General features: G+C 41.7%; 1 protein-coding gene across 7 annotated transcripts in view; it reads right to left on the bottom strand.

Annotated features, from left to right (window-relative positions):
* The window catches only part of tbc1d22a (TBC1 domain family, member 22a), a 402,297-nt gene that overhangs the window by 307,722 nt on the left and 71,890 nt on the right, over positions 1 to 22,685 (bottom strand). For all 7 annotated transcript variants that reach the window (XM_043713707.1, XM_043713705.1, XM_043713710.1 and 4 more), the window contains exon 5: positions 1,503 to 1,573. In XM_043713707.1, coding sequence (XP_043569642.1) covers positions 1,503 to 1,573 — 71 coding nt within the window. The remainder of the gene's footprint in view (positions 1 to 1,502; positions 1,574 to 22,685) is intronic.

Genomic DNA, 22,685 nt, shown 5'->3' with positions numbered 1-22,685 from the left:
ATGGATAGTGAACAAGACAAGGGGTTACATCATGAATGGCAGGACCCTCAAAAATACAGAAGTTGAAAGGGATCTTGCTGTGCATATCGACAGATCCCTGAAGATAGCAGGGCATGTTGACAAGCTGGTTAAAAAGGCATATAGGATACTTGCCTTTATTAGCTGAGACACACTACACAAAAGCAACAAGACTATGCTGGAACTGAATAAAACCCTAGTTAGGCAACAGCTGGACCACTGCATGCAGTTCTGGTCACCACATAATAAAAAAATAGTGACTGCACAAGAGGGAATTCAGAGGAGACTAACCAGGATGTCGTGCCGGCTAAAGGATCTGTACTACACAGCATTAAGGTAAGGAGGAGAAGATTCAGAGGAAAGTTGAGGAGAATTCTTCCCCCCAATAAGTGTTTTGATTCTGGAGTTCACTGCCTGTAATGGGAGGTTGAGTCAGAAACTCTCGTACCATTAAAGCAGTATTTTTTTTAACCAGTGTTGCGAGAGTCGTCAGGACTTTGGAGTCAAGGACTGGAAAATAGGATTAGTATAGTCAGATGTTTGCTGACTAGTGCAGACGTGATGGGCCTAATGACTGTGCTTTAAGCACGAGAGTCAAACAAAGCTTTGAGTAAGGAATAAAACATGAACCCCAAAAGCTTCTCTCACTTTATGACTGTCATTTTTCTCTATTGCTCGACTGTTGTAAATGACCAAACCAGATCAAATGCCAATTTGAGGGGAAATTTTTATGTTTTATAGTTATACTCAATACACATGTCTGTTAACTAGCTAACCAACAAAGATATCCAACATGTTTAAAAGACTCAATGTTAAATCACTGAGAAATGCGCTGAAACAAAATGTTTCTGTTTGACAATGTAGAGTGGCAATTCTTTCAAGCAAGGATATAACTTGTCAGGGAGTGAGACTTGGAACACACCTAACATGCACAAAATTATTGCTTAGGTTTAATCACTTAACTATACTTAACTAAACAACACTGAACAGTTCACACTGATCAACTTCTAAAAACTTATAATACTCCCTTTTGCAGAGCTATCCAGGGGCTAAGTCCAGTTAGCAGTCGGTCTGGTCAATTAAAAATACTGTGCAGTCTGCTTGACTTGGGCAGAAAACCTACCGAAGAAGGTTGACTCAGCTTCAAAGTCCAGCACAACCCTCTTCCCCCATCACTTTGGTGAACATCTGTGCAGGACAAGTTTAGATACACTGGATAATTCCATTCCTGTCACACGTTTGATTTGCAGAACCAAAAGACAATTTAACCTCTCAAACTTTCAGCTGAAATTAAACCTGGAAGTAAGCAACTCCAGCTTCCCAAACAAAAAATGGAAATGGTTTCAAACCCTAGCCAAAGATCTGGTTGAGGGGAGGGGGCACAGAGAGAAAATGATTTACAAACAAAATCATAAACAATTCATTATTCTACTTATTTACATTCCACATGAACATCTCGGATATTAAGGGAAAAATACACTTACTGAAAGAAGTTTCCACGTAATTGGTCGGACCTGTCTTGGGATTCCAGACCAGCTGCACTTCCTCAACTCTTCTGCATTCAAAACAAAAACCAAAGTCTTAAGATCACACCAGGAGTAAATGCTCAATATGGGATGTGCACTGTTGAGTGAAACGTTAGTTGCTTCAAACACAAATTTAAATGCATTAGTGTTAAAAAGATGTTTGAAATGGGATATGGAACAACCCAGCCAATTTTCTGGGCTACCTCAGGCTGAACCATACGTTTCTCAGTCTTAACCAAGAGATAGATATATATTATTTATATACACACACATACAAATACCCGATCCACTTGGATGCCATGAAATCTCAATGGGGGCAGATCAAACAGTGGCAGGATAATGTTTTGGTGATTAACATCTCCATATTCCACACACCATTACACCCAGCCCTCAGCTGATCAATCAGTACTCCTCCATGTTTAACACCATGCAACAAGAACAAAGTGGAAAAAGCACAGATTACACTGTAGACATGGGAATTTTAGTCCATCCACAAGAGTGGCTTAGGATCATCGTTACTGGTTGAGCTGGCCAAGTCCAAAAGGGCATTGATGCTGAACTGGATCAGGAAAAGGTGGTGTGGAACCAAAAGCAAAAACTTACTACACCTCATCCACCTACCTGCTGCAAATGCATCTGCCCATGGCTGCATTGGTAAGAGGGACCACTACACAGTTCTTGTGAAGGCAACATCCTGCCTTCATGTGGAGATTAATCTCAGTCATGTTATGTAGCACGACCACCATGCTAAATTGGACAGAATTCAAATAGATATAACATCTCAAAGCCAGCATCCATGAGACTTTATGGGCCATCAAAATTGCATGCAATAGGCAGGCAAAGTGATTTCACAATCATTACCCTGCAACATCCATCCATGAATGGTAGTGAACAATCAAAATTATCAGGAGGTAGAGGTTCCATAAATATCTCCATCTTCAACAATGGAGGAGGCAGAACACCAATACAAAAGACAAGGCCGAAGTAGGCGCTTTCACCTTCACCAAGAGCTGAGTGGGTGATCTATTTTGCCCTCCTCTACATTCCCAAACATCATAGATATTGGTCCTGAAAAAATTTGATTCACTCTGCATGATATCAACAAATGGCTGAAGACAATGGATAGCACAAAGCCTATGGACCCTGAAAACATTCTGACTAGTCTTCAAGAACTAGTGGGCGGCACGGTGGCACAGTGGTTAGCACTGCTGCCTCACAGCGCCAGAGACCCGGGTTCAATTCCCGCCTCAGGCGATTGACTGTGTGGAGTTTGCACGTTCTCCCTGTGTCTGCGTGGGTTTCCTCCGGGTGCTCTGGTTTCCTCCCACAGTCCAAAGATGTGCAGGTTCGGTGAATTGGCCATGCTAAATTGCCTGTAGTGTTAGGTAAGGGGTAAATGTAGGGGTATGGGTGGGTTACACTTCGGCGGGTCGGTGTGGACTTGTTGGGCCGAAGGGCCTGTTTCCACACTGTAATGTAATCTAATCTAAAAAACTAGCTGTGTGTCCAATCAAATTGCTCCAGTACAGCTACAACGCAGGCAACCACAAAACAATTTGGAAAATTACTCAGTTATGAACTGCACACAAACAAACAGAATAAATCCAACCCAGCCAATCACTGTCCCTTTAGTGAACTCGCCATCATCAATAAAATTATGGAAGGATATGATGACAGACCTATCAAGTGGCACTTCTCACTGATGCAGTTTGAGTTCTGCCATAGCCATTTATTTCCTGATTTCATCGCAGCCTTGGTCCAAATATGGGCAAAGAGCTGAGTGTCAGAGATGAGGTGAGAGTAACTGTTCTTGACAGCAAGACGGCATTCCATCATGTTTGCAACAAGGAGCCACGGCAAAAATTGAGTCAATGGGAATCAGATAGAAAACTCTCCACTGATTGGAGATATACCTGTCACAAAGATAGATGGTTGAGCTTGGCCTGAGGACAAGGCAGCAACCAAGATCCAACTGTCTTCAGCTTCTACATCAGTGATTTTCTTGGCATTACAAGAGGGATATTCACTCAGGATTACACAACTCAGCATCATTCGTGACTCCTCAGAGCCTGAAGCAGTCTGTCTAAGTTTTCAGCAAAACCTGGATAAGTTCCTGGCCTGAACTGATAAGTTGTGAATAGCATTTGTGCCTTACAACTGCCAGGCAATAAACATCTTGAACAAGGTAGAATCTAACCATTGTCCCTTGACATTCCATGGTATTACCATTACTGAATCTTCTCCCAACATGATCCTAGGGGCTACCATGACCAGAAACTGAACGGAGTTGAAACTTTATTGCTGGAACAGCACAGCAGGTCAGGCAGCATCCAGGGAACAGGAGATTCGACGTTTCGGGCACAGGCCCTTCCTGAAGAAGGGCCTGTGCCCGAAACGTCGAATCTCCTGTTCCCTGGATGCTGCCTGACCTGCTGTGCTGTTCCAGCAATAAAGTTTCAACTTTGATCGCCAGCATCTGCAGACCTCACTTTCTCCAGAAACTGAACGGAACTGAACTAAATACTGTGGCAGGCCCTGGTGGCACAGTGCTAGTTTCCCTGTCTCTGAGCCAGAAGATCTGGGTTCAATTCCACCTGTACCAATCGTTTGTCATAACATGTCTGAAAATGTTGATTAAAAATGTCTTAATACTGTGGCAACAAAGCAAGGTCAAAGGCTAGGAATTCTGTAATAAGTAACTCCCTTACCTGACCATCATCTGCAAGGAACAAATCAATTATTCTTAACTTGTGTGAATGGGTAAATTCCCAACAAGTTCAACACCGTCCAGGACAAAGCAGTCAGTTTGACTGGCACCACATCCACCACCTTCAATATTCAGCCCCTTCACCCCTGATGCAGAGCAGCAGCAGCAGCGTGTACCATTATTAAGAGGCACTGCAGTAAATTTCCATTAACAGCACCCTCCAAATCAGCAACCTGTACCCTCTGGAAGGACAAGGGCAGCAAATGAATTTGAACACCTCGACCTTTGAGATACTCACTGCCCTGACATGGAACATAATCAACACACTTACACTGCTGGTTGGATCAAAACGCTGAAACTCTCTGATCAATAGCACTGCGGATATCTCTACAGTACAAGGATCGTAACAATTCAAGAAGTCAGCCACCACTATGCTTTCCAGCGCAAGTAGGGATGGGCAATAAATGCTGGTCTAGCCAGCAACACCCACATCCCAAGAACAAATTAATAACAAGATTGCCAACTGGAATCATCATAACATCACTGACCACTATGACTATCTCACACAACCATCACTGAAATCCAGTTCCTTGTTCCACAACAGTAGACATCCTTGCTCTTGGGAGAATGCAATGAAGGTTCACCAGACTAATTCCTGGATAGTAGAACTATCCTCAGAGGAAGGTAATGTGCTGGCTAGAGTTCAGAAGAAAAAGCATTGAACTAATTGAAACTTTCACTGTTCTTATAGGGCTGGACAAGGCAGATCCCAAACAGCTGTTTCTCTGATGGTGGGGAGGGGTACAAAACCAGGAGAAACAATATCAGTGCAACGGACAAGGCAATTTTCTTCCTCAGAGGATAGCAAACATTTTTAATTATCTCCTCAGAGGACTGTGAAAGTTCAGACACTGACTATGTTGAAGATTTCTAGACATTAATACCATTTAGGGATTTGAGGATAGTGCTGGAATATAGCTTGGAGGTAAATCAGCCATGACCTAGTACAACAGAGCTAGCTCCAAGGGCTGAATGGCCGAAGGCTGCTCCTATATTCCTCTTGGCTGCCCTCTCCCTCCACTGCTCAGAAACATTACCAAAATCTCTGCATTCCCTGTTACCGTACAGTGACCTGACCACTCAGCATAGCCAATTTAAATTTCACAGCCGCGCGTTTAAATCACCCTATGCATGTCAGCCCTTCTCCAATGTGTCAATCCACAATCCACCCATCCTTCCCTCCCATTCAAACTCAATTCCTCTGACTTTACATAAATACTTCAACATTGTTAAAAGGAAACCATAATTAAAACTTTTTGTCTTGAACTAGTGTTGATCTTAAGGGTTCATGATTAGTTACTAATATATGCAACAAACCATTTGTAACCTATTTTCACAAATCATCTTAACTTTTTTTAAGCAGTTTTTTTTACATAATGCATGATTCAATTTGACAAAGAAAAGAAACATATGACCTGTGAAACAGGTGAATGTTTTACCCATCTGCTCAACTATTCTGGAGAATGGAGGAGTAGTTGCATCTTCATCGCTGATGCCTTAACATTCTTTGGTGGTAACAGGCTTTGTCTTCCCCCCAGTTGATGTAGGGGAACTGTTAGCCTTCTCCCAAGATGATGGCTCCCTCCCTTTCTTTTACTTTCCCCCCACTGATGTCCCTCACTCTAAGGGCTGGTAATCTATGCTATGTGATCAGTCTAAAACCTCTCAGCCAATGACCAGGAGCAGCTACTCACAAGACCAGGATGACCGCTGCCCCCTTGCTAGCCTTCATCTGTCGGTTAGTTTACCATTCTAAGTACGACTACTTTTCCCAAAAAATGGTGTGGTACTCAATAAATATTTGATGATCATTATGAACTCGCTGATTTTTTGACTATTCATTTTCAAATACTAAACATTTGCAAAGATAGTTACTGCTGTAATAACAGTTAAATGAAATCTCAGGCTACACAGGAAATATGAGGAAAATTCAGTTCTAAAGTGATCCCAATTTACAATATTAGACTGCAATAAGCAGAGTTGAGAAAAAGAGGCACTATTTTATACAGAATGAGAAATGATTGTTAACAAGTTGAGCCATAATTTGCATGGAGATGCAGCAAGAACAGTTAACCAATCATAACTTACGGACCAGGCAGATTGATTCCCATTGGTCAGAATGTTGCCACAGGAATGCAGCAGTATTTGGCTCTCTCCATGAACAATTTATTTGAAGATGCAGCAATGTACTAATTTCTTTCCTACATAAAACAGGGTCTTGAATATTTACACATGTAGGTTCGAGCACGTACAAAAGCTTATGATCTTAAATCGGTTTCTGTTGTAAACCCAAGGAGAAAGTGAGGTCTGCAGATGCATTCCTGAAGAGGGGCCTGTGCCCGAAACGTCGAATCTCCTGTTCCCTGGATGCTGCCTGACCTGCTGTGCTGTTCCAGCAATAAAGTTGTAAACCCAAGCACAACCTGGGATAGAACATAGAAAAGTACAACACAGAACAGGCCCTTTGGCCCATGATGTCATGCTGAGGTTGAATCCTAATGTAAAATATAATAACTTAACCTACACAGCCCTCAACTCCCTGCTGTCCATGTGCATGTCCAGCAGTTGCTTAAATGTCCCTAATGACTCTGCTTTCACCACCACAGCTGGCCTGGCGTCGCGACATATTAGTATAAGATGGGGGGGGCGGGGGAGAGAGAGAGAGAGACTTGATTTGCCTTATGGATCCTGTGCTGGATAGAATGCCCAAAGGCCCACCCCCAAAGCTTTCTTCACAATCCAAGCAATTGGTTGATCTGTGTGGAACCGGGGTTGCTAGATGTTTGGAGACATTTACACCCTACAGGCAGAGATATTACGTTGTTTTCCAATCCTCATAAATGCTGCACAAGAATTGATTATTTCCTAACTCCCACTGCTTTTTTAGATTTGGTGGCATCCTGTTCGATTAGGAATATTTCTATCTCTGATCACGCAGCAGTGTATTTAATGGTTAGGATTAAGGGTGATGCAATGGGCTCACGGTACTGGTGAATGGATCCCTTTGTCGTCAAGGACAGCAAGTTTGTCGGATACTTTTCCAGGGAATATGAAGCTTTTTTGGCCACCATCTCAGGTACAGCTAGTAATCCATCCATTCTTTGAGAGACTGCCAAGGCCGAGGCTAGAGGGATAATATCTCATACCTGCCAGCCAGAAGTGACAAAAAGGAGAGCAGCAGCGTCTGCTTGAGACACAACAGAAGGCAGCTGAGACAGCATATTATAGTAGGCCATCGGTATCTAAGCGGATCACAGCTCTCTGATCCACCTTAAACTCCATGCTAACGGCATACAGCAAGGAAGGAACTTTCCTTTGCGAAGCAGAGGCTATATGAGCATGGTAATAGGCCGGATAAATACTTGGCATATTTGATCAGGACGAAGAATACCTCCCAGTCTATTGCTTCTATTAGGGAAGGGAATGGGACTCTTATTTACAATGCTAAAAAGATCAATGAGATGTTTGGAGGTTTTACTCTGAACTTCACCAGTCTGAACGCTGTGACGACAGATGGGATAAGATGGAGTCTATTTTTATGAATTTGGACCTTCCTGGTGTGTCTGCTGAACATGCGTCTCTCCTTAGTGTTCCATTAACAGCCCAAAAGATAAAGGAGGCAGTGAGGCAACTTCAAAGTTGTCAGCTGCCTGACCCTGATGGCTTGTCCAGTGAGTTTTATAAAGAATTTGTAAACATACTTTCAAAGAGTCAGGATTGCCTCCCGCCATCCTTGAGAGGGGGCAATATCTCTCTCATCCTCAAGAAAGGGAAGATTCCAGAAGACTCTGCTTCTCACTGACCCATCTCGCTTTGAAACTCTGATTTTAGAATTTTATCAAAGACTCTGGCATTGGGGTTGGAAAGGGTGATGCTCTTTATTGTTAAGGAGGATCAGATGGGGTTTATAAAGGGTTGCCAATCTTCTAATAATGTTAGGAGACTGCTTAATATGATTCAAGTGCGTGCAGCATTCAGTTCAAGGGTTGGTGGTTTCCTTGGACGTGGAAAAGGCATTTGACCAGGTGGAATGGCCTTCTCTTTTTTTCTATCCTGGAGCGGTTTGGCCTGAGTTAAGTGTTTACTAGATGGGTAAGGGTCCTTCACAGTGATCCTCTGGCGGTGGTTCTCACTAATTGTACAAGGTCTGATCTTTTTAACATTAGTAGGGGCAATTGGCAAGGCTGTCCCCTCTCACCTTTGTTCTTCACATTGGTAACTGAGCCGCTGGCAGAGGCCATTCATGTGGACCCGAATATAGCTGCCCCAAAGGGGGGTTGAAGGTGAATAAGATCACATTGTATGTGGATAATGTTCTCAATTTTCTTTTGAGCTCGGCAATTTTGGTGCCCTATTTGATACAACGTGTTAATTCATTTGGTTTTTTCTCAGGTTAGAAGAACAATTTTTCAAAATCAGATGCTATGCCAATTTGGGGGGGGGGGGGTCTTAGGGGAATATCAGACGTTAAAGGTGGATTCCCCTTTAAGTGGGCACAGGGAGGTTTTCTTTATTTGGACTTCTTGTGACCCCTAGTTCTGATCAGTTATTCAAGGCTCAGTTTGTTCATTCATTTGACAAGATTAAACAAGACCTTCTAAGATGGGGGAACCCTTCCAATATCATAGTTATGTTGCTCTTATTAAAATGAATGTTCTTCCTCGCTTATTATACCCTCTGTGAATGCTTCTGTTGCTTTTTCCGAGACAAACATTTCAGAAATTAAATGGTTGGTTTAGTTATTTTGTTTGGCGCTATAAGCGACCCTTTATCAAGCTTACCAAATTGCAAATACCCCGGGGTTGGGAGAAGTGGGTCTCCCAGATGTCAGAAGATATCAATTTAGCTCCCTTCTGTCTTTTGTGAGCGATTAGGCCTGTGAGGACTCGGTATCGATATGGTTGGACATTGAGGCCTCCCAGGCAAAGTGTCCTCTTATTAACCTGCTGTTTCTGGACAAAATGAGGATAGTTGCAGAACATTGCCGCAATCCAATAGTTATTAATACTGTCAAAGCGTGGAGGGCAATGAGACAGAGGGTAATATGTCTAAAACATCTTTCCATCCTCCCATTGTTGGTTTGCCAGGTTTCATGCCAGGGACAATGGATCCCGGGTTTAAATACTGGACGGCAATGGAAGTCTCTTGCTTGGGTGACCTGTTTGAAGATAAAACGTTAATGTCATTTGATTAAATAACTCATAAGTATGGATTATCGAGTAGGGACCTCTTCCAAGTTTTTCAGATCAGAGAGCTTATCCAAAAAGAGACTATGTTTCTGACTGATCTGATTCATTTGGTTTTTTCTCAGGTTAGAAGAACAATTTTTCAAAATCAGATGCTATGCCAATTTGGGGGGGGGGGGGTCTTAGGGGAATATCAGACGTTAAAGACGGAAAAGAGGGTGCTTCAGGCAAAGACCACTCTTTCAGTGAGTACTCTCTATCGTTTGTTGGGGTGGGGGGTGGGGGTTCCTTGGGTGACATGGAGCGATTATGGAGGGTCTGGGGGAGAGAGAGACTTTGGGGTGGAGATCACTCCGGAAGCTTGGAAAGACATTTGTGAGAATGCAAAGGAGATGTTGATATGTAATAGGACCAATACTGTGCAGTTATAGATTATTTATTGGGCTCATCTGCCCCCAGATCATCTTGCAAAATTTCAGTAGGGTGCATCTTCAATGTGCCCCGAGTGTAAAATAAATTCAAGTTCCCTCACTCATGGTTTGTGGTCCTGTCACAGGCTCCGTACATACTGGAGCACTGTAACAGGAGTAATAGAGAGGATCTTGGGAACCAAAGTCAAGGCGGACCTGGTTTCTCTTCTCCTGGCTTTGCCAAATTTATCTCCTTTAAATGTACATGGGAAAAGCTTTTTAGCACCCTCACTTTTTTTCTGTGAGGAAGAACATTCTAATCTGCTATGTGTCTGAGAACCCCCTGGGTCTGTCGGGGATGCATAAGTTAATTATGAAACACATTCCTCTGGGCTTTCTTACAAACATGGTGCACCAGAAAACGGACAATTTTTATAAGCTATGGCAGGCCTTTTTGAATTATTTGGAAGCAGATCTGTCCACCATTTTAATTAGGACTATTGTCTAGCCACGGTGGTTTGGTTTAATAAGCCTAATGTCCCAAGAGGACAGATTTCGAGCAAACGTGGGTTTAATAATTGATGCTCTTGAAGGTGGAGAGCTGGGGTCCTGTTACGCTGAGTGGCGTTATTTATTCACTTATTTATTAATTGACGTGTAATGTGTGCAGTTGTGAGTTTTTTTGTAGAGTAGTATAGTAGTTGGTTTATTGTTGTTTTTGTCATTATAATGTTATATTTTTGTATTTTTTTAATTTTATAAATTTGTAAAGAAACACTTTTTTCAATAAAATATTTTTTAAAAAGAATTGAAATAGAAATAGAATCCCTACAGTGTGGAAACAGGCCCTTTGGCCCAATAAGTCCACACCGACCCTCCGAAGAGTAACCCACCCAGACCCTTTTCCCTACTTTATTATCCTATATTTACCCTTGACTAATACAGCGAACCTACACATCCCCAAACACTTTGGGCAACTTAGCATGGCCAATTCACCTAATCTACACATCTCTGGATTGTTGGAGGAAACCAGAGCACCCGTAGGAAGCCCACACAGACATGAGGAGAATGTGCAAACTCAACATATACAGTTGCCAAAGGTTGGAATCTCCTCGTCTTGAAATTCCCCACCAGAGGGAAAACACATCTGGCAATCACCTTCTCCATACTCCTCTTCATTTTATAATCTCTCAACCTCCTCCGCTTCAGTGAGAAAAGTTCCAGCCTATCCAGCCTCTCTTTATAACTCAAATCTCCACTCCCATCTCTTCTGAATCCTCTAGCTTAATAATATCCTTCCTGTGACAGAGCCACTCGAAGTGGACACAGTACTCCAGAAGAGGCATCACCAACGCTCTGCACAATCTCAACATAATGCCCCTACTCCTGTACTCAAAGGTCTCAGCAAGAAGACATGCATGCTAAATGCTTTCTTAACCACCCGAACTATATGTGATGCAAACTTCAAGGATTAATATACCTGAACTCTAGGTATCCCTGTTCTACTACACTGCCCAAGACCGTACTTTTAATCGCATAAGTCTCCTTTGTTTTACCAAAATTAGTACCTCATATTTATCCAAATTCAGCTCCATTTGCTAGTTTTCAGCCCATTCACTCAATTGATAAAGGCCTCTTTGTAATCTTCGATAACCGTCTTCACTATCCACTATACCATCAATCTCGATGTCATCCACAAACTTACTAACCATGTTTTCTGTATATTTGATTACAGAAGACTGACAAGTGACCTAATTTGAAACAGACAAGATTCTTAGAGGCTTTGACAGGGTGGAGGCTGGAAATTCTGGAAGAGTGTAGGACCAAAGTTTATAATCTCATAATAAGAGGTTGCACATTCAAGAGAGACAAGAAAGGAACCATTTCTCTCAGGGATTTGAATCAATGTAATTCTTTACCACAGAGGGCTGTTGAGGCTGTATCATTAAATATATTGAAGGCTCAGAAAGACTTTTAATCAGTGAACGGTTATGGGGAAAAGGTAGAGGCGTGGAGGAGTTGAGGATTAACTTGATCTCTTTGAATGGCAGAGCAGACTCCAAGGGTATCTGGCACACTTCTGCTCTGAAAACCAGAAAAATATACCAACGTCAACTAATACTGTCAAAACGACGTACTTATTTTATGCCAGAAGACAGTTTATTCATGGATTTATCAACTGTATGGCAATGGCTGCTGTACAACTTAAGGAATTTGCAAGCACGTCTAAAATGTCAAGCTCACTCGCCCACTTATGGTATACATTGAACAAAAAAAAAGTAAAAAGCTTGATTTTTGCAAATAACAGCAAAGCCAGGCAACATTTGTGAAATATCACATGATTTAATGATTTCAGCAGACATCAGTTCAATAAATAGCACTGGGATTTGCACTGATAAAGCTGTAGCAACGATCAGAAACTATTCTAGATTAATAGAAAATAATAATTATATTTTGCATTTTCCACTGAGATGCTTGCTGTGAAAATTATTGATCCAGGTCTTCAGTGTTCTCAACACGGCAGAAATACACATTCCTTCTATTAAGTGGAGAGCAAACTCCATCTATCTTGCTTTTTCTGGACAAAGAGCAACGTTCTGTACTCTTGCTTTCAGATAAAATAGCAATCTCATGTCAGAACATCCACCTGTAAATTTAATCTCAACAAAACAATTGGTGCTTGGATAGCTGATTTAAAATTCTTAACTTGCCAACATGCTTGATGTTGACATGTGACTGACAAAACTGGGATTTCTTATAACATATTCAGTGAAAAGAATAAGTTGAATGAAACTGTACAAGGTGAGAGAACTCCTTATTGTTCAACAGAAAAGAACTGCTGCTTTCAAAAGGAAATTGCAAGGCTGGAAAATCTGCATCAACTGGATGACTAAAGGAATGTTTAAGCTCTGATGTAATTTAATTTAGGAAAGAAAACATTGAATTTGATGTCACCAAATCACAGGTGATAAGGCATCTTTTTGGTCAATGAATTAAATTTAATATTTGTTCTTCAACCTTACAACAATCTTTTGCACACACCTCTAGGTTACAAAACACTTGAGTGAGGAAATTAAAGACAAAACGTCAACATCTCTGCCATATATACGAAAAGCCCAAAGATATTTCATACAATTTTCTCACAGCCAAAGCGAAGAAGTACAAATTCAAAATAAAAACAAAAATGCTGGAAATACGCAACAGGTCTGGCAACATATGCGCACAGAGGAAGAGTTAACTTTTCAGGTAAGAACCTTTCACTAGAACAGCTTTTATGAAAGGTCATCAACCTGATCAATTCTTTCTCTCTCCACAGATGCTGTCAGACCTGCTGAGTTTTGCCTGCATCTTCTGTCCTTATTTCCTCATAATCAAGTTTAGTGATATGCTGCAGACATTTTGCATGTGCTTACCATAAATAACTCTACATGGATAGAAATGTTAGCCAACAAATAACATCTCAAGTATCAACAGCTTTCTTTCAACAAATCTATTAATGGTTTAAAGTTAGACCAAAATATGCAAACCTCATTCAAACTGAAAGCACGTTCTCAGAGTCCAGAGTAATTTTTAATTTGTAAAGGTCATGCAAGACAGAAAATATTTACATTTGTGTGACCTCACTGCCCTAAGATGCTCATTTATCTGAATTCCATTTGTTTGAGATTTCTTTTGTTTGCAGTAACCCACAGAGGATAGAAGAGGAAACTATTTCAAGTTATAGTATAAAATTGAGCTTTCCAGTTGACAGCACAGTCAGCTTTATGAAAATACCCAAAAGTGTCTTTGCATATACTGAATTAATGCTCATCATTATTAGCCATAAAGTGACTGCAGATATTGCTCAGGCATTCACTTATTGGTTTATGTTAACTTTGATAGCCTTTTGTATTATTTAATTCTAATAACTTGTTAGATTTTTAAAAATGTTGTTTATAAAACAAAAATGAACCCTTTCTTTCAAATCATTGCTCAATTGAAATAGTTGCTGTTTTCAGTATAGAATGTTTGTCATTTTCAAAATCACAACACTTTACCACAACTTTGTGTGAAATTCACATTGTTATTACTATGCACAACAAAATTAACAGAACAAAACTGTTGAAAACATATGTCAAAACTATATTGCCATGGTTTTATCTGACAAGAAAAACATGAATTTCTAAATTAGCTACCGAGCACATCTTCCCAGTGCATCCAATCACAACCTGCAGTTATACAGCACCTTTCATACAGTAAAACATCACAATTCACAGGAATATTAAAGCACAAGATTTGACAACATCTAAGGTGATCTGTAGGGACTTGACTAACAGCTGGGTCAAACGGGTACATATTAAGCATCACCTTTACACTGAAGAGAAAAGGAGACACAAAGGTATAGGGCAAGAATTCCGGGGATTAAGGCTCCGTTTCTGAAAGCACAGACATAGATATTGCTGCAACTCTATGGGAGAAGTGTAAGATTCCTGAGCTAAAGGAGTGAGGGCACACAGATCTCAGAAAGGTTACCTACTGGAGGTGACTACAAAGATAAGGTCAAGCAAAGGCAACAACAATTAGAAAACAATTTAACGGAATTTCAAAATCAAGATTTTAGTTTGACAAAAGCCTATGCATGCAGGTCATCACAGTGGTGACATAAACAGAGTTTTGGGTGAATTGGTAAAGAGTGGAAGATGAAAGATCGGCCAGCAAAAGACCGAACCAGTCATGTTTCAAGGTAATAAAGGCATGGATGATTTTAACAGAATGAATTAAAGTCGCATTAAATTAACAAAACAGCAATGGAACCAGTGGAAAAGGGGACACAGCTGCTATTAGAATTGTTTTCCGTCTGTCCAATATTGAGTTCATAAGAGAGCTGGCAGTATGGTACGGCACAGTAGCTAGCACTGCTACCTCACAATGCCAGGGACCCTGGTTCAATTCCCACCTCGGGCCACTGTGTGCGTGGAGTATGCACATTCTCCTAGTGTCTGCATGGGTTTCCACCAGGTGCTCCAGTTTCCTCCCATAGTCCAAAGACATGCAGGCCAGGTGAACTGGCTGTGCGAAATTGCCCAGTGTGTTAGGTCTATTAGTCAGGGGTAAATGTAGGGGAATGGTTCTGGGTGGGTAACTCTTCGGAGGGTCAGTGTGGACTGTTTGGGCCAAATGGCCTGTTTCCACACTCTAGGGAATCTAATCGATGGTAGAGCTGGCTTCGAACAGAAACTGGGTGATCAGCAGTTTGGTGGGAGAGCAGGAGACAAACCTAATAGTCTTGAAGAAACCATGACAGATGATTAAAAAAAATCAGGAAAGATAATAGATAACAAAATTCCTGTTCTTTTCACTGAAATAAACTTTGCAATCTGATTCACTAACATCCTTTTGAGTAGGAATTCAACTATTCTTGCCTGATCTGGCCAGTATTTGACTCCAACAATATGGCTGACTCTTAACTCCTGTCTGCACAATTGGGGATGAACAATCAATGCTGCTGCAGCCAGTGATGCCAACATCCCATGAACAAGTGAAAACAAAAATCAGGCTTCTCAATTCTGATCTATGTTTACACTTCAAGTTAGATCACATGGAATCCAGTGAAAGCTACACATCTGGATACAAAATTGGCTTGAACATAGGAGACAGAGGGTGGTGGTGGAGGGTTGCTCTTCGAAGCCTGTGACCAGCAGTATGCCAAAAGGACTGGTGCTGGATTCACTGGCTTTGGTCACTTACGTAAATTACTTGGATTTGAATATAGGAAGAATGGTTAGTAGGTTTGCAGATGACACCAAAATTGGAGGGGTAGTGAAAGCAAAGGAGGTTACCTCAGAATAACAGGACCTTGATCAGATGGACCAAGTGGTGACAGATGGAGTTTAATTTCGATAAATGTGAGATATTTCATTTTGGTAAGGCAAGTCAGGGCAGGACTTATTCACTTAATGGCACAGTCCTGGGGAATGTTTCTGAACAAACAGACCAAGCAGTGCAGGTAAATAGTCTCTTGAAGGTGGAGTCGCAGGGGGACAGGTTAGTAAAGAGGGCTTTTGGTACGCTTCCCTTTATTGGTCAGTGCATTGATGTATGAGTTAGGATGTCATGTTGCAGCTGGACAGGACATTAGTTAGGCCACTTTTGGAATACTATGTTCAATTCTGGTCTCCCAGCTACAGGAAATATGCTGTTAAAGTTGAAAAGGTTCAGAAAAGATTCACAAGGATGTGGCAGGGTTAAAGGGTTTGAGCAATAGGGAAAGGCTGACACGGTTTTCCCTGGAGCATCAGAGGCTGAAGGGGTGACCTTATAGAGGTTTATATAATCATGAGGGGCATGGATAGGTGAACAGCTAAGGCTTTTTTTTCTCCCTCAGGATAACAGAGTCCAAAACTAGAGGGCATAGGTTTAAGGTGAGTGGGAAAGATTTAAAAGGGCCTCTATGTGGCAACATTTTCACACAGGTATGGAATGAGCTCCCAGAGCAAGTGGAGGAAGCTGGTACAATTCCAACATTTAAAAGGCATTTGGATAGGTACATGAATAGAAAGTGTTCAGAGGGATATGGGCCAAATGGGACTCGTTTAATTAGGATATCTGGTCAGCATGGACGAGTTGGACTGAAGGGTCTGTTTCCATGCTGTACAATTCTATGTCTCTAAGTGTGATGTGGTTTTGTGATACAAAGAATTAAAAATCTTTGTTGTGGCAAAAGAGTTTATAAAAGGGAGCAGATTCACCCTCCTCAGCTTATTATGGCAATGGTGAAGTACTACATGAAAGTCAATGATCGACTACTTAAACTTTTTGCAATAGACACCTTGTATTGTGACAGACACCTTAATCACATGATCAAAGGATCATAAAAGGGGATCAATGCAAAGTATAATCATTTGCAAAACAAATCTCATCTCAAAACAAAGTTTATTCTTGCGTTCTGCCAACAAGTACATTTGCCAAGTTGAAATTAACAAAATGTGACATGCGCAAAGCTTTGCAATTAATTTTATACAAAATCAATCAAAAAGATAATTTCCTGATAGAACCAATTTCTGAAACATTGCTTGGAAATGAAGCCACAGAAGACATACCCCTCACTGAGTTCATAATTATAGCAGTCATTCGTCTTGAAAATTTACTGCAGACCCCTAGTGTAATTTTGCCTTAATTGGAATCGAGGTTTAAAATCAAGGGAAGCAAAGAACAAAGTGACAATTGAAACCAATTACTGCCAGTAAAGCAAGAAATTAATGTCAAAACTCCATAGATATTGGTGTTGTAGACAAATGGGACAACGGTGAAGCTTCCACCATAGTGGACAGGCATTTTCCATTGGGAAGAAAAGAGGAAACAAGAATACAATCTCCAACTTGCTCTTGCAAACCTCAAAGCATGATTGGGGAGCTATGCAGGTTACCTGTGATTTCTTAGTATTACATGAAATTGGGAGAAAAGGACAGAAGGAAAATGGAAATTTCATCCTCTTAAAAAGTACACATATACCCATTGAACAACTCAATGAATATGCTAACCTTTGCACAAATTAAAATGACAAACATGAAGTTAGTACATCTTTCAAACCAATATCAAAAAAATCTGAACAAACCCAGATAATATTTTTCACAGCTAAACCAGTTTGTCCATCATGCAAAGCTGAAGTTTTTGAGCTATGAGAAATTACTTAATCCAACCCTTGTGGCAAGACCCTATAAAGAAAGACTGCATGCATCAAAATTGTATCATAAGCCACCTATGGATAGCTCCAAACAAGGCAACTCATTCACAGTGATAGTCAAATCAATTTCCAGTACATTGTATCTCACCTTCAGAAGAAATGGGCCTCTGCCACATGTTTGGAGGGGAAGATTCAATACAGTACCACACTGAGCTATGACACATGAAAAACAATTGGCAAAGTACAGCTAACTGCTAATGACTGCACTAGAGTATTGTTGAAGGATCGAGAAGTTCAAGGTTCACATTTTTACATAAGCATAGACTGTAGGGAAATAGATGGCGACATCTTGCAAAATGACCAGATTACAGAGGAGGAAGTGCTGGATGTCTTGAAACGGTTAAAAGTGGATAAATCCCCAGGACCTGATCAGGTGTACCCGAGAACTCTGTGAGAAGCTGGAGATGTGAATGCTGGGCCTCTTGCTGAGATATTTGTATCATCGATATTCACAGGTGAGGTGCCGGAAGACTGGAGGTTGGCTAACATGGTGTCACAGTTTAAGAAGGGTGGTAAAGACAAGCCAGGGAACTATAGGCCAGTGAGCCTGACCTCGGTGGTGGGCAAGTTGTTGGAGGCAATCCTGAGGGACAGGATGTACATGTATTTGGAAAGGCAAGGACTGATTCGGGATAGTCAACATGGCTTTGTGCGTGGGAAATCATGTCTCACAAACTTGATTGAGCTTTTTGATGAAATAACAAAGACGATTGATGAGGGCAGAGCAGATGATGTGATCTATATGGACTTCAGAAAGGCGTTCCACAAGATTCCCCATGGGAGACTGATTAGCAAGGTTAGATCTCATGGAATATAGAGAGAATTAGCCATTTGGATACAGAACTGGCTCCAAGGTAGAGGACAGAGGGTGGTGGTGCTGGAGGGTTGTTTTTCAGACTGGAGGCCTGTGACCAGTGGAGTGCCACAAGGATCTGTGCTGGGCCCTCTACTTTTTGTCATTTACATAAATGATTTGGATGCGAGCATAAGAGGTACAGTTAGTAAGTTTGCAGATGACACCAAAATTGGAGGTGTAGTGGACAGTGAAGATGGTTACCTCAGATTACAACAGGATCTGGACCAGATGGGCCAATGGGCTGAGAAGTGGCAGATGGACTTTAATTCAGATAAATGTGAGGTGCTGCATTTTGGGAAAACAAATCTTAGCAGGACTTATAAGCTTAATGGTAAGGTCCTAGGGAGTGTTGCTGAACAAAGAGACCTTGGAGTGCAGGTTCATAACTTCTTGAAAGTGGAGTCGCAGGTAGATAGGATAGTGAAGGCGGCATTTGGTATGCTTTCCTTTATTGGTCAGAGTACTGAGTACAGGAGTTGGGAGGTCATGTTGCGGCTGTACAGGACATTGGTTAGGCCACTGTTGGAATATTGGTCTCTTTGGTGCAATTCTGGTCTCCTTCCTATCGGAAAAATGTTGTGAAACTTGAAAGGGTTCAGAAAAGATTTACAAGGATGTTGCCAGAGTTGGAGGATCTGAGCTACAGGGAGAGGCTGAACAGGCTGGGGCTGTTTTCCCTACAGCTTCGGAGGCTGAGGGGTGACCTTATATTGGTTTACAAAATTATGAGGGGCATGGATATGATAAATAGACAAAGTCTTTTCCCTGGGGTCGGGGAGTCCAGAACTAGAGGGCATAGGTTTAGGGTGAGAGGGAAAAGATATAAAATAAACCTAAGGTGCAACATTTTCACGCAGAGGGTGGTCCATGTATGGAATGAGCTGCCAGAGGATGTGGTGGAGGCTGGTACAATTGCAACATTTAAGAGGCATTTGGATGGGTTTATGAATAGGAAGGGTTTGGAGGGATATGGACCGGGTGCTGGCAGGTGGCACTAGATTGGGCTGGGACATCTGGTCGGCATTGACAGGTTGGCCCGAAGGGTCTGTTCCATGCTGTACATCTCTATGACTTAGGAATGGACCAAAAGTCTCAAGAATTGCAAACACTACCCTCCTATAATAAAGGTTGCAAAAATAAGCTAAGTAACTACAGACCATTCAGTTTAATTCCAATGGTGGGAAACGTTTAGAAACAATCAGGACAAAATTAATAGTCACATGCACAAATGCAAGTTAATTAAGGAAACACAGCATGCATTTCTGAAGGGAAAAATCATACTTTCTGAACTTACTGCAATTGGTTGATATTACCACAGATTACCTTTGCTGATATAGATGAACGATCTCGCCCCAATGTACCAGACAATTTCAAAACTTGCAGATGAAATGGGAAGAATTGTCAACTGTGCTAAGGATAGCATAGAATTTGAAAGAGATATAAAGGAGTTGATAGATGGAGCTCAAAGCAGAGGAGTAATAAGTGATACATTTTGGTGGAAAAACATGGCAAGACAGAAAACAATTACATTGCTAGATGAGTTCAGGAGTAACAGGATCTGGGCGAATATGCCCATAACCTATTAAAGGTGGTCAGACAAGTGGAGAGCACAGTAGATAAAACATGTAGTATCATAGGCTTTATTAGTAGTTGCATAGAATACTAAAGCAAGGAGAGTATTTTGAACATATTTGAGAGACAAATTCAGCCTCAGCTCTGGTTTTGTATACAGTGTGAACCACACTTTCAGATGGCTGTGAAGGCTTTGGACAGATTACAGAAGAGGTTTGTAATAATGGCACAGCAATGAGGAGTTCAGGTTGAGGATAGATTGAAGAAGTTCCAAGTGTTCACCTTGGAGAAATCTTCTTGATATACTCAGAATCATGTTAAGTCTGAACAATGCAGATAGAGAGAAAAACATTCCCACTCATGAATGCATCAATAATAAGCCTGCTCAGATTTAAACTAACTGGTAAAAGCAGGAAAAAGTGATAAGAGAGAGAGAAAACAACAAGACACAGCGAGTGATTAGGATCTGGAACACAGTGCCCGAGACCGTAGTGAAGGCAGGTTCAATGAAGGCTTTCAAAAGGGAATTATGGCTATGTAAAAAGGTTACAAGAATATGGCAGGAGAATGGCACTAGGTGATATTTGGGCGAAAGTGAGGAGTACTGCAGATACTGGAGATTAGATTAGAGTAGAGTGTGTGGTGCTGCAAAAGCACAGCAGGTCAGGCAGCATCCGAGGAGCAGGAAAATCAATGTTTCAGGCAAAAGCCCTTCATCAGGATTGAGGCTGGGAGCCTCGGGGGTGGAGAGGCTAAACCAGTGTGGAGAGATAAATTTTGGAGGGGGGGGGGGGGGGAGAGAGACAATGAGGAAACTGGCGAAATTACATCACATCATCCCCTGCCATTTCACACACCAATCCCCCTCACCTCCATCCAAGGCCACAAATGAGCCTTCCACATCCAAAGTCTCACCTGCACTTTCACATGTCATTGACTGTATCCATTGCTCCTGATGTGGTCTCCTCGACATTGGGGAGACAGGATGCCTACTTGCAGAACACTTCAGAGAACACCTCTGGGACACCCGCACTTCAACTATCCCTCCCACTCTGCCAAGGTCATGCAGATCCTGGGCCTCCTCCATCACCAATCCCTTATCACAAGACGCCTGGAGGAAGAACGCCTCGGGACCCTCCAACCCCATGGCATCAATGTGGATTTCACCAGTTTCCTCATTTCTCCTCCGTCCCCCACCTTATCCCAGTTCCAACCTTCCAGCTCAACACCGCCCTCATGACCTGTCTCATCTGTCCATCTTCCTTCCCACCTATCCACTCCACCCTCCCCTCTGACTTGTCACCTTTAACCCCACCTCCATCCATCTATTGCACTCTGAACTACCTTCCCCCCCCGCCCCTCGCCCACAACCCCCTCCCATTTATCTCTCCACACTTGAGGCTCCCAGCCTCATTCCTAATGAAGGGCTTTTGACCGAAACAAGATTGTCCCGCTCTTCAGATGCTGCCTGGCCTGCTGTGCTTTTCCAGCACCACACTCTCAATTTGATATATCCATTTACAGAGCTTCCTTCTGATCTGGAATTCAATTGTATTGTAATCACTATTTACCAAAGGATCTTTTACTATGACATTACCTCGTCTGCAAGAATATATCTATAATAGCTTTACCCCATTTAATTCCACAACACATTACTCAGAAAACTGTTACAAAAGCATTCTTTAAAACTCATCTTCCAATCCATCTAGTCTATTTGGTTAATCCAATCTGTGTCCATTAAAAGCTCCAAAACAATGGCATTATTTTTGTTTTTAAAAGTTCCAAAGATTTTCTGTTCAATGCTTTGCCCATCAGTATAACTGTCATAAGGGCAGTTTGTAAATAACCCCCAGTGTTTTTTGATCCTTGCTAAATTTCTGCATGTACTGATTCTACTCTGTAACTTTGAGCTAAGATCCTTTACATCAGTGATTCCCATACTTTTCAGTATCAAAGTACATTTCAATGAGACAAACAATTCCACAGCGTGCACGCATTTTTGTTACATACATGTGGTATCGAAAGCGCAGTCAATTGAGGTATCAGCAGATACTGCCTGCAATAATAGACAGCAAAGCTCTGACAAGATCGGAGCACAGATATAGCCTCAACGCTCAGGGGAAGTGGCACTGCTTCCTTAAAATTTTGTGGCATACTTCACACTGCATTGCAGCTTACCACATGAAAACCACTGTTTTACAAGAATATCAATAATTGACTGTACAAGACAGATATGGGACTTCGACAAGATGTCTACACAGGAACGTAAGGTACAACTGCTGCATAAGCAAAGTTCAAGTAGTACTGGAACTCTCAGTTTATGGGAGTTATCAAAGCAGGAACACTGCTATGTGTACCGAACAGGAGCGTGGGGTTGACTGGATTGCTCTACAGGAAGCCAACAAGACCTAATGAGCTGAATGGTCTCATTCTGTGCTATTAATGGCTATGTCCCTATGTCATATCTTCACAATGGCTTGTCAAAATCCGGCGCACTCTAGAGTATTTAATGCACAACTTGATCACTTCGTAATTAATTTTCAGAAATAGTGGCATGAGATCCTTCCTGCAGTAGAGGAGCAAAGATATGAACCAAACAATCAGGTCACCCTCCTTTCTACTTCAGA

Source organism: Chiloscyllium plagiosum, chromosome 23 (genome assembly GCF_004010195.1).
Source record: "Chiloscyllium plagiosum isolate BGI_BamShark_2017 chromosome 23, ASM401019v2, whole genome shotgun sequence".
Taxonomy (NCBI): domain Eukaryota; kingdom Metazoa; phylum Chordata; class Chondrichthyes; order Orectolobiformes; family Hemiscylliidae; genus Chiloscyllium; species Chiloscyllium plagiosum.
This window is presented reverse-complemented; position numbering and strand designations above follow the sequence as displayed.